General features: G+C 38.3%; 2 protein-coding genes across 2 annotated transcripts in view; both read right to left on the reverse strand.

Annotated features, from left to right (window-relative positions):
- Positions 1-932, reverse strand: part of LOC311085623 (uncharacterized protein) — a 159,792-nt gene extending 158,860 nt beyond the window's left edge. Inside the window, exon 1 of the mRNA XM_084118156.1 lies at positions 796-932. The gene's annotated coding sequence lies outside the window, so the exon portion shown is untranslated. The remainder of the gene's footprint in view (positions 1-795) is intronic.
- Positions 933-8,398: 7,466 nt separating this feature from the next.
- Positions 8,399-12,130, reverse strand: part of LOC311085177 (NACHT, LRR and PYD domains-containing protein 3-like) — a gene marked incomplete at its 5' end in the record, with an annotated part of 131,402 nt that continues 127,670 nt past the window's right edge. Inside the window, 1 exon segment of the mRNA XM_084117611.1 lies at positions 8,399-9,291. Within this exon segment, the coding sequence (XP_083973737.1) occupies positions 9,288-9,291 (4 nt within the window). The 3' untranslated portion in view covers positions 8,399-9,287.

Below are 12,130 nucleotides of genomic sequence, written 5' to 3' on the forward strand. Positions count from 1 at the left end.
GTAAAACAGTGTATCAATTCATTCCATTATTTATTTCACAACATAGTTGAGAATAATCTTTATACAAATTTTGGTTGAAAAAATCCTGAAACCCCCAAATTTATTGGTGAGTGAAAAAAAAATCCCATTGTTTTTGCCTATACATATAATTTCATGCCATTTTATTTTTTAAACAACTTAGTCCTGGCGTCCACTACAGAGGACATAGCATAACGTATGAATAAAATATTATTTTCCAAAAATGTTTTTTTACCATTTGTTTATTGTGCTCTAAACAGTGTGATGACATGGAAAAAAACTAAATTCAAAAAACTTTTTTTTTCTGGGTCCCAGGAGGCTATATCTGGTTTAGCCAAGAAATATTTTCGATTACGCATTACAAAAACAACAGCATAAAATGGAAGTGAAAATGTAAAAAAAACCTACAGAAAAATTTTTTTTTTCAATAGCAATTTCATGTTCATGAACTTATAGGCCTATAAAAACTTCCAGCCTAACTTCAAATTTAAATCACAGACAGTATGAAATCCATTAACCATTCCGCCAATTATTTGTAATCGAGAAAGTATCAAAACTTGCAGTCTTGTACACTAAAAAGTATTTTTATTAGTATAAAATCTATTAGTATAAACACTATTTTTACTGTCCTTTACGCTTGTGGCCTAGGGCGTCACCAACACATTCTCCAAATATATATATAAAAAAAAAAAATACCAAATGTCCACCTGAATGAATTGTTCAAAACATTTCGCGTCTTGCGTCAGCGCTGATCAACAAGTTGAAAAAGTTACTCACTTTCGGACATGCCTGACAGGCCCTCCGACTCGAAATAAACCAATATCCCTTATATTTTACTTCAGTAAATCCAACAGTTCACAATGTTGTGCTGAGAGTTACTGAGCATTCTTAGTGAGTCGTTCATGAATCCGTTCATTGCGTCTGTCACGTGACGACAAATGAACGAAATACTAAGGTAAAGTTAGGTAAAAATTATTTATTTATATGTTTCCTGTAAATTATTTGTGACTGCATTATAATGATCTCTTAATTCAGAATATGATCAAGATTGTGTAGGTGGTGGATGTGTTCGGGGTATTTGCCTGTTAAAAGTATAACATAAGCCCTTTAAATGAACGAAATGACTCGAAAAAAGATTCGTTCATTTTGATGAACGAGATCGAACAAGAGAGTCAGTAAAATGATCCGAACAGCGGTTCTCGGATCAACAGTACGAGAACCGAGAACGGTTTCTTTTAGACACGTTCGACCATAGATATCATATCTATGCGTTCGACCATGCGTTCGACCTGAGCTGGAGGCAGTGAGCATATGGCAAGCCGTTTTAACATTTAATCATTTTAACCGACTAGTCTCTATTTTCATGCTACTAGTACTTATTTTTTAGATACTAGTATCTATTCCATTAAGTACTAATACTTATTCATTAGCTACTAGTGCTTATTCTTTAGGTAGCCTACTAGTGCCTATTATTTAGATACTAGTGCTTATTATTTAGGTACTAGTACTTATTCAATAGATACTAGTTCTTATTCATTAGATACTAGTACTTATTCATTAGATACTAGTACTTATTCATTTGTTACTAGTACTTATTATTAGATACTAGTATTTATTCATTAGATACTAGTACCTATTAAATAGATACTAGTACTTATTCATTAGATACTAGTACTTATTCCAATAGTGACTAGTAACTATTCTTTTGTTACTAGTAACATTTTTTTTTTTTTTTTTTTGCCATTGACTTCTATGGGGATCTGTCATTCAGATATCAACTATTCAGTTCTGACTAGTATGTATTCCAATTGTGACTAGTACATATATATTAGATACTAGTAGTTATTAATTAGGTACTAGTACTTAATTTTTAGATACTAGTACCTATTACTAGATACTAGTATGTATTCAATTAATACTAGTACTAAGTCATTAGATACTAGTACCTATTAAATAGATACTAGTACCTATTAAATAGGTACTAGTACTTATTCATTAGATACTAGTACTTATTCAATAGATACTAGTACTTATTCTTTAGATACTAGTACTTATTCATTAGATACTAGTACCTATTAATTAGATTTTTATTTATTGTAAATAAAGATTTATTTTTTTGTAAGAGTCACTTTATTTTTCATTAATATTAAAGTAGTGAAGTTGCCTTTACATGCTGCTTAAGCTGTTAATTTATCCATTGCATGGGTGGACCATACTTATAAATCATCCAAACATTTGCCCCCCCTGAGAGATTTTGCAGGAGCCGCCACTGATATATATTATACTTTTTAGAAGATAATATTATTTTATATTTTTTTTTATTGACAAATACTAGATTATATATTTTCAAATGAAATTTTAGCATAAAAACCAACATATCAATTATTAAAAGTGTGTGCGTCAACTTTTTGTGACGAAGGTCAGAACTCCTGTTATTATGTAGATTTTTTGAGGTGCACTCTTGTCATAAATTCATCTATTTCTGTTCCTACATAATTTATAACAAAAAAACAGTCCTAAATATCTATTTAGGAGTCTTAGAACTTTCCAACGATATATAGTTTGTCATAATTAGATTAGGATTAAATAGTAATATAGGGAAGTAAAGTTAGGTGTCCCGTATACGGGACGGTGACTTAAACCTATGGTTGACCTGGTCAGTAATTAAAACGATGACTCATCTACACAGACCTTACATTTCAAATTAACAACTTTAATTATTTGCAATATTTTAATAGATTTTTTTTCCCCATACAAAGTGCAGGATAATGGAATATAATATTGTACATCTAAATTGAATAATGCACATTAAGAAAAATGCATCAGGTAGGCCAATAAATGGGGGTTCAGCACACTTGAAAGCTCAGTCTCACTCTTGACAGCTTTAGAGTTTTTTGAAAGTTAGAATTGTATGTATACGCTGCTTGAGTTCCTTCTCAAAAACAATACATTTGCTTGTGTTAATGATTTATCTTATTGTAGAAATTGTCTGCTGACTTTCTCTTCAATACACTTTAAAATAATGAAATATTTGCAAATTAAACATTGCTTGAAAAATTGCTTCAGAATATACAGATATATATGGCCTACTTTGAATGGTCATCATTAAAACGTGTTCAATTTTATGTGGTGTGTTTGTTATTCATGCATTAAATAACAGACAAACTGCAATAAACATGCTAAATGCATATTTACATTAAATGTAAACTAAAGGATGATAGCCTAAAATTTACTATTTTCACTTAAAAGCACAAATTATCAGATTTTAGAGGTTGTTTAAAGGGATAGTTCACCCAAAAATGAAAATTAGCTCATGATTTACTCACCCGGTGTATATACATTCTTCTTTCAGACGAATACAATCGGAGTTATATTAAAAAAATGTCCTAAATATTACACAAACTTTGCTTCAGAAGGCCTTTGTTAACACTGCAGAGCCGTGTGGAGCACTTTTATGATGGATAGATGCACTTTTATGGACTTCAAAACAGAAACAGCCATTATAAAGCTTGGATGAGACATTTTTTGAATGTCATATACCTAGGATGATTGAGGGTGAGTAAATCAAGAGTTAATTTTCATTTTTGGTTTTTGGTCATATCCTATTTATATTGTAAATAGTACTATATCATCCTAATAATTATTATCCATATTTCACAATGGTTTTAATATTTTAATTAAAACAGCCTATTGACTTTTTCATGGAGGCTTCACCTGTTGCACAATCTGTATTAGCCTGATTTTTTATTTTGTTTTTTCAGATAAAGACGACACACTTTGTGATATACTTGTCAGATTTTATTCATGAAATTAAATGTTATTTAATTGTGAACAAACGTATTCCATTAGTTCAGGGGTTTTCAAACCGTTCCTAGAGTCTTTACACATTGTGGATGCCTCAATCTCATTTGAAACACCAAGTTCAGGTCACATAGAACACATCACTTTTAGATCTTAAAATCAACGTGAAACAAATTTAGCAACCCATTTTATTGCCACCCAGTTTAAGCAAATTGATGCATTAGTAAGTGAAAAAGTATATTCAATGAGGAAAAAAGTGGGGCAGGACTTGATTATAAAAGAAACTGAGAAATATACAGACGGAAGAAAGAAATGCAAAACTGTGAATGTAAATAGAGTGGATGGCAAAAGAACAGTTTGGAATCTCAGATTTGAACATCGTTACAAGTTCTCCCAGTCTAGGGTTGGGAGAGGGTAACAAGATTAAACTAAATCAAAACATAAACGTGGAGGGTTCCCTTCAGTCCCCTGCCCCAGAAATGTGAGCAAACACTTGATACAAGCGTTAAAAAAAAAAAAAAAAAAAAAAAAAAATTGTATAGAAGTGTTCAATCTTCAGGAGAATGGCACCAAAACAACAAACAGAAGATGAAACTTACTATTGGAAGGAGAACTAAATGACCTACACAGGTAAAAGAAAATAAACATATGCTTCCCTCCATCCCTAACTAACCAAAAACAGGGATTAATGTGTTACAAAAGAAAAAGGTGACTCAATCTCCCTACTGCTTTCTATAACAGGTAAAAAATGAAATAATATAAAAACAATAACTTTTAATACCGAAACAAAGTTAAAAAGAAGCCCACCTGCATGGTGTGAAGTTCCTGTCTTCTCCACGACACATGTGAGAACATTATATTGCTGTGTGAAGTTATGATTCTGTCTGCCCTAGAGAAAGCCCAGCTCAGTCTGTGACTGTGAGTCCGCTACAGCCCTGAAGTCCATCTGTAGGTGGTGAAGCACTTGCCCTCCCAAGACCCCCGTGGGAGTTGTCCACCGCTCCTGAGCTTGCCCCCCTTCCTGCCCTGGGGGAAGTCTCGTGCGGTGTTTACGGAGGACCTGTTGCAGTTTACCTGTCCATTCCTTACTGTGGTAATTGCCCTTGGTGTAGAAGAGGAGAAGAAGCTTGACCATCCGCTCATCGGAGAACTCACCTGTTCAATCATTTCCCATTGAGAACCTGGTATCAGCTTGGACGAAGGAGCCTGGTCAACCTACTTACCGTAAGATACCTACCTGCACATTATTGACTGCTGTGAACTGTTCCCCCACGTGAAAGAGGAGAGGAAGCTCTGACCATCCGCTCATCGGAGAAACTCACCTGTCCATCACCTCCCATTGTGAATCTGATACCAGCTTGGAAGAGGGAGCTTGGTCAACCCACTTACCGTAAGGTACCTACCTGCACATTATCTACTGCTGTGAACTGTTCTCCACAGGGAAGAGGAGAGGAAGCTTTGACTACTCGCTCATCGGAGAACTCACCCGTCCATTACCTCCCACGGTGCACCTGGTACCAGCTTGGGGAAAGGAGCTCTGACAACATACTTACCGTAAGATACTTACCTGCTCATTATCGACTGCTGGGAACTGTCCCTCTCTCGTGCAAGAGGAAAGGAAGCTTGGATCATCTACCCACCTTTGAGGAACTTACCTGTCCAATACTCACCTGTCTAGTACTCCTCACTGGGAATCGCTGTCTGTGGGGAAGGTTGTGTCTGCTTTGTCCCGCCTTGGATCCTCCCTGGAAGAGGGAGAGAAGAAGATTTTTAGATTAGGATTTCCAATTATTTTATTCTCACCCGTCCATTACCTCCCACGGTGCACCTGGTACCAGCTTGGGGGAAGGAGCTTTGACAACATACTTACCGTAAGATACTTACCTGCTCATTATTGACTGCTGGGAACTGTCCCTCTCCCGTGCAAGAGGAAAGGAAGCTTGGATCATCTACCCACCTGTGAGGAACTTACCTGTCCAATACTCACCTGTCTAGTACTCCTCACTGGGAATCGCTGTCTGTGGGGAAGGTTGTGTCTGCTTTGTCCCGCCTTGGATCCTCCCTGGAAGAGGGAGAGAAGAAGATTTAGATTAGGATTACCAATTATTTTATTCTTAATAAAATTTGTTACTCTTTATCCTCCGTCTCTGGTCTTGTCTCTGGCACGCTCCTCAAAGTGTTCTGGGTCTAGGGGTGGATATAGTCTGGTTCGGCCCACCCCGACCTGTGACACATATAAAACTGCCTCTCCACAGGATCCTGGTCCTCTGGTGACTGAAATGGATTCTGCCCAAAAGTTGAAACTCATTGAAACACTGAATTGAAAATTAAACATATTCTATACAAATTCGTATTCTTATTTCTATTTTATTTTTAATAAATTTCATTCCCTTTTATATAAAGCAATTTGAATGACCATTTTGTATGAAATGTGGTATATTAGGCTATAGGCTATATTAAATGAAAAATAATAATACCGGATAAGCGGAAGATGTATGGTATGGTAAATGAAAAATAGTCAAGGCAAGTTTATTTATATACCGTATATAAATAAACTTGCCTTGACTATTTTTCATTTACCATACCATACACTGTAAAATTTTTTACTGCTATTGACTTGATGAAAAAATGATGGTAACAATATTACACATAATATTTTTGAGTAGTTAAAGCTTGATTTCATTCATGGAATCTACCTGAATAAATCATGTAAAATGCCCTAATTTATTTAGTCTATGACATAATGAATTACATTTTTTTAGTGAAATGTGCTTTTTTATTTGAAGTATTTTTTATTCTCAAGTGAATGGATATGACCTGTTTATATTTAACTTTGAGATATATTGTTTTATAAAAAGACTGTATGCTGCTAGGACAGCACAGAATCAAACTTATTACTGCACTATCATTAGCAGAGTTATTGCTACATGTATGTAACAATATGCTTCAGAATATTTAAATGCAGTTATTCACAACCTAACCATAAGCCCTACTCTTCTGCACAGCGATCAAAACTTGAACATAATAGAAACTCTTTCAAATGTCAAACAAACCTGAACATTAAACATTAACAGATGTTTCCCTTTACTCAAAAACACATGAAATAACAATTTCAAGATTTACTCTCCATGTGCAAAGCATGCTGGGAACAAACAATGGTGTCTCTAAATAAAACCACATAAATGAGATAATTCTCTTAAAATAAATAGGCCCCTTTTCCTTAATTTTATGAGGTTTATCAGTTCCTCAATTCAAGCCTTAAAATTGTGTATGTTTCCTTAAAAAAAAAAAAAAAAAAGGAAAATGCATCTCTTGGTTTTATTAGTGAAATGTTCTCAATATTTTCAATATAAAACTGAACCACAATTTTCTTAATAAAATATACATAATATTTTTAATGATCACCTCCATTTTTTTAATGAAAATTACAAGACTCATGATTCATTTTTTACAGTGTACCATACCATCTTCTTCCGCTTATCCGGTATTATTATTTTTCATTTAATTCAAAAAAACCTGTTGCTGTTTGAACTGTGTAGAAAAAAAATGAGTAATACATCCCATTTCAATTCATTTTTGAAAGCCACTCGGCTTCAGAAATTTTTTATTTTGTTATTACTATCATTTAGTATAACAAGCAACTTTACATTTAAAACTGAGAGACTTACAGTGGAAGTTCAGTCTTGAAGACTGTTGAGCTCAGTTTGACCACCAACTGTCCTGAGGAGAAACATCTGAGGCGGAATATTTGCCTCATAACCTTCATAAACGTGTGTTTAATGAAAATTTAGAGATTATAGTTCAGCACAATTCTAACAGTTATAACTTACCTCAAGGCTCCATCTGAGGAATTTCACCTTAACTACTTGCATTAACTTAACTTACAACTAAGAGCAATCAAGGAGGATTGCAGAATAAATGAGCATTATGTAAACTGGAGGGAGTTTGTCAGCTGAACAATCTAAAGGATTTATGAGATTGTGGATAACTGAGTCTGACTGCATTATCAACACAAGGAAGACACAGGTGCAATAAAGGAATTTTATTAAGAAAAATACAGACAACAGTAACTGACAGAACCTAATGAAAACCATGAGTGGATAAATAAATAAAGTGCATTAGATTCATAGAATGTAAGTGATTAAGTTGATGCTATGACAGAGTTATCTGATGAAAAGAAAAAAACTGGTGAAGAGGAAGAATCTTATTCTGCTTTAAACAAATAAACAAGATTATTTGTTATTAACTGGATCAGCTATACAACAGCTAAATGTAAGTTTTTAAAAATAATCACATACTAATAATATACACTAATGCCAAGGTCTCTAGAAAGAGGTTTGGTTTAAGTGCAGCATTTTTTATAGATTTACTTGGATTTTAATCTAAACAATCAACAAACTGTTTGTTAAACTAAACAAACTGTTTGAGTCAGGATAATAATAGTGAAGAAGTTTCGTTTGTATATGCTTCTCAGAGTTTTCTATACAGGTTATGTTCATTAAAAGCTGCATGCAACTGGCAAAGTTCATTTGTTTCAGCTCAGTGGATGATTGACAGGCAAGTAGGCAGAACTTCAGTCTTTTATTTTTTATATTTTGTTTACTTGTAAGGCTTTGTTTTTAAAATAGGGAAATTAGTTTGGCTGTAATGGTCACTTGCAAAATAGTAAAATCAACATGAAAAAGAATCGTGATAAAATCATGAATCGTGATTTTCCTAAAAAAAAATCATTATATATTTTTGTATAATTAATGTATAATTTGTTTGTCTTTTGCGGTCCGTTTCAGAGTGCACACACACACACACACACACACGTCACCTTGAAGTTGAACAGCGTCTCTCGCGTATTAGTTTACAGCAATCACAGATTGTGCTGATTCTGACGTGAAGTTTGGGTTTTAAAGAGGAAGGAATGCGCACCACTGTGAATGGAAGGAAGTTGTGCTAGACGGAACGTCTATATCAAATACATCTTATTTTTATAATCCTTGGAAGCCAAAATAAAAAATAAAATCAGATTTATATCACAGCCCTAAAGTATAACCGGACTAAACTTTTGTTTTCTCTCGGCCATTACTGGGGACTCTCTCTCTCTCTGACTGCGAATATCAAAAAAATATCCCAGACAAATGGTTTAATATTATTCCATATCGCATAGCGTGATTAAGATGAAAGGGCAGTGATCAACCCACCAAACCTCCCACCCAAACATTTGTATTACTGATCTGCATGATATACATGTGGGTCATGATTTTATGAATTCCGGATTATTCCACAAGAATTGCTAAATTCTTAAAAAAGTGGGGAAGATGTGCTAAATTCGGCAATGGCAGTTATGATTAGCAATACTTTAATTGCTTCAATATGGATGGGTTTAATTCCAATATCATCATGATTGTAGGCCTTATACTAAAGACTTCTTTATTCTTGCTTCATCTCAGCTCTGACCAAGATCTTCTCAATCCATTTCACCTGTAAATAAAATAAAATTATAATTTGTAAGAGTACTAAACCAACAATAATCATTCAATATCACTTATGTGTACTTCTGTTCTGTTCTAATAATTCTGTTTACATTACTAGTCATTTTAAATAGTAATACAAAAGAGCTAGTGTCATGATTCTGCCATCTTGTTCTTGATTTTCTCTTGTCTTGTGGCAGAATCATGACAGGCCCATGTTTTCATGTGCAGCACATGGCCATTTGTTTGGCCATGTGCTTGCGTTGTCTTGTCATGTAACCCCGCCCCCTTGTTATCCTTGTTTAGTCATTATTGTTTCCCCTTTATCACCTGTTGCCCTCATCATTAGCCTCCCTTTATAACCCCCTTGTGTTTCTCTGTCCTTTGTCGGTTCATTGTCAAATGTTGTCAGATGCTGTCAAGATTTGTCAAACACTGTCAATCTTTATTATAGCTCGCTGTGAGTATTTTGTCTGGAGTCCTGTTCAATGTATTATTAGAATTGTTTTGTTGTTAGTTTCTGTCTAGTCATCGTCAAGTCTTAGTCAAGGCTTTTGCCTTTTGTCTTGTTTTGCCCCCTCGTGGGTTTTGTTTTCTCTGTTTTGTCTACAATAAATTGTGTTTGAGCATTCTGTCTGCTTTTGGGTTCATCTACCTCCACCTTCATGACAGAATGAACCGACCAAAGCAGAACCAGACAGTTTGCCTTCCCCTGGCGATCAGCAATTGGATCTTCTTAAAGATTGGTGGCTTAAGACCATTTCTGACTCGAGGGGGGGCAAGCTCCCAATTCCCCCTCAGGGTGAGCTGCTGCTAAAAGAGTATGCTCAAGTCGCAGAAGAAAGGAGGTTTTTCTTACCTGACATCCTCCTAAATCGCTACTTCCTTGCTGGCCTCAAGGTTCCCCCACCTCTGGCTGAACGGGAGAAGCTAGTCCACCACCCGTTCCGGGACATGGTGAACTGTCTATGTCAAAAGGAGCCGCAGGGTCCCACCGTGATGTTGCCACCAGCCAAGCTGCCCGTGATCCTGGAGGGTTGGGTCCTGGCTGTTGTTTCTCAAGGGGAGCAGGCTCACTCCACTTCTCCCGAGGTCTCATCCACTCCTGTTGATCTTCGTGGCAAACGGGGGAGACGGACTTCGTGGGATTCTCCTTCGGAGTCATCCTCGACCGAGTCAGTGCTGCCTGAGACTGGCCTTCCAACTCAAGTCACAGATCCCGCTGAGCTTCTCCAACCGGTCACTAGTCCGGCTATGACTTCCACACCGCGACCTAGGAGAAAGAGGAGGAAGGGAGCCTCTCGTCCTTCATCTCTGCCTGTCCCAGAGCCCACTACTGCAAGCGCTGTCCCAGAGCCCGCTACTGCAAGCGCTGTTCCAGGCGCTGTCCCAGAGCCCGCTACTGCAAGCGCTGTCCCAGAGCCCGCTACTGCAAGCGCTGTCCTTGGCGCTGTCCCAGAGCCCGCTACTGCAAGCTGTCCTTGGCGCTGTCCCAGAGCCCGCTACTGCAAGCGCTGTCCCAGAGCCCGCTACTGCAAGCGCTGTCCCGGAACCAGCTATTGAAGGCACGGTTCCAGAGTCTTCTGTCGTGAGCACTGCAGAGAGGGTCGCGGCCGATTCAGCTGCTGAAGCTGTCTTGCGCTCAGTTTCAGCTCATCAAAAGATGCCTGTCCTCGTCGCTGCCGAGACATTATCAGAATACCTCAAACGTCTTGTCCAAATTCTTGAAGTCCCCGTCAAGTCAGTCATGTCTAGTCCTGTGTCCACTGAGTCTAAGAGCGCCGTACCCCAGTCAGCTGCCGTGAGCGCCGTACCCCAGTCAGCTGCCGTGAGCGCCGTACCCCAGTCAGCTGCCGTGAGCGCCGTACCCCAGTCAGCTGCCGTGAGCGCCGTACCCCAGTCAGCTGCCGTGAGCGCCGTACCCCAGTCAGCTGCCGTGAGCGCCGTACCCCAGTCAGCTGCCGTGAGCGCCGTACCCCAGTCAGCTGCCGTGAGCGCCGTACCCCAGTCAGCTGCCGTGAGCGCCGTACCCCAGTCAGCTGCCGTGAGCGCCGTACCCCAGTCAGCTGCCGACGACGATCTCCCCGATTCAGAGATGGGGAGCGTTGATACTGAGCCGTCTTCGGGGAGCTCAGTTCTAGCTTCTGCTCCACAGTCACCCGCAGCATCCCCTGTCTTATCTCCTGTTGTGTCGCCTCCTGTGTCCCCCGTCAAGATTCCTGTCCCGCCGCTTTCTGTTTCTGTTCCTCTGTCAGATAGTACCCCTGTCATTTCCCAGCCTCGGACTGTTTCCCCCAAGTCATCTCCTCATGTGTCTCCAGCCAAGTTCCCCCGGATTCCCCGTCCTCAGCCCTCGTCCCGGAGACCCAAGACCCCCTGTCCTCCCATCCACCCTGGACTGCCCCCCAAGGACTTTGTGTTTCCCCCACCTCCTCTGCCTTGTTTATTGTTTTTGATTCTACACCCTAACCCTGTAATTGTTTATTCATGTTTGCCGTTGTTGTTATTTGTCATGTTTTGTTGGTTCATGTCCTTGTCACAGTCTGTTATGTCTCGTGTTTAGTTCCCCTTTGGGAGCGTCTGGAAGCCGCTCCTTAAGGGAGGGGTTCTGTCATGATTCTGCCATCTTGTTCTTGATTTTCTCTTGTCTTGTGGCAGAATCATGACAGGCCCATGTTTTCATGTGCAGCACATGGCCATTTGTTTGGCCATGTGCTTGCGTTGTCTTGTCATGTAACCCCACCCCCTTGTTATCCTTTAGTCATTATTGTTTCCCCTTTATCACCTGTTGCCCTCATCATTAGCCTCCCTTTATAACCCCCTTGTGTTTCTCTGTCCTTTGTCGGTTC

This window comes from Abramis brama, assembly GCF_963993115.1.
Source record: "Abramis brama genome assembly, chromosome: 6".
Taxonomy (NCBI): Eukaryota; Metazoa; Chordata; class Actinopteri; order Cypriniformes; family Leuciscidae; genus Abramis; species Abramis brama.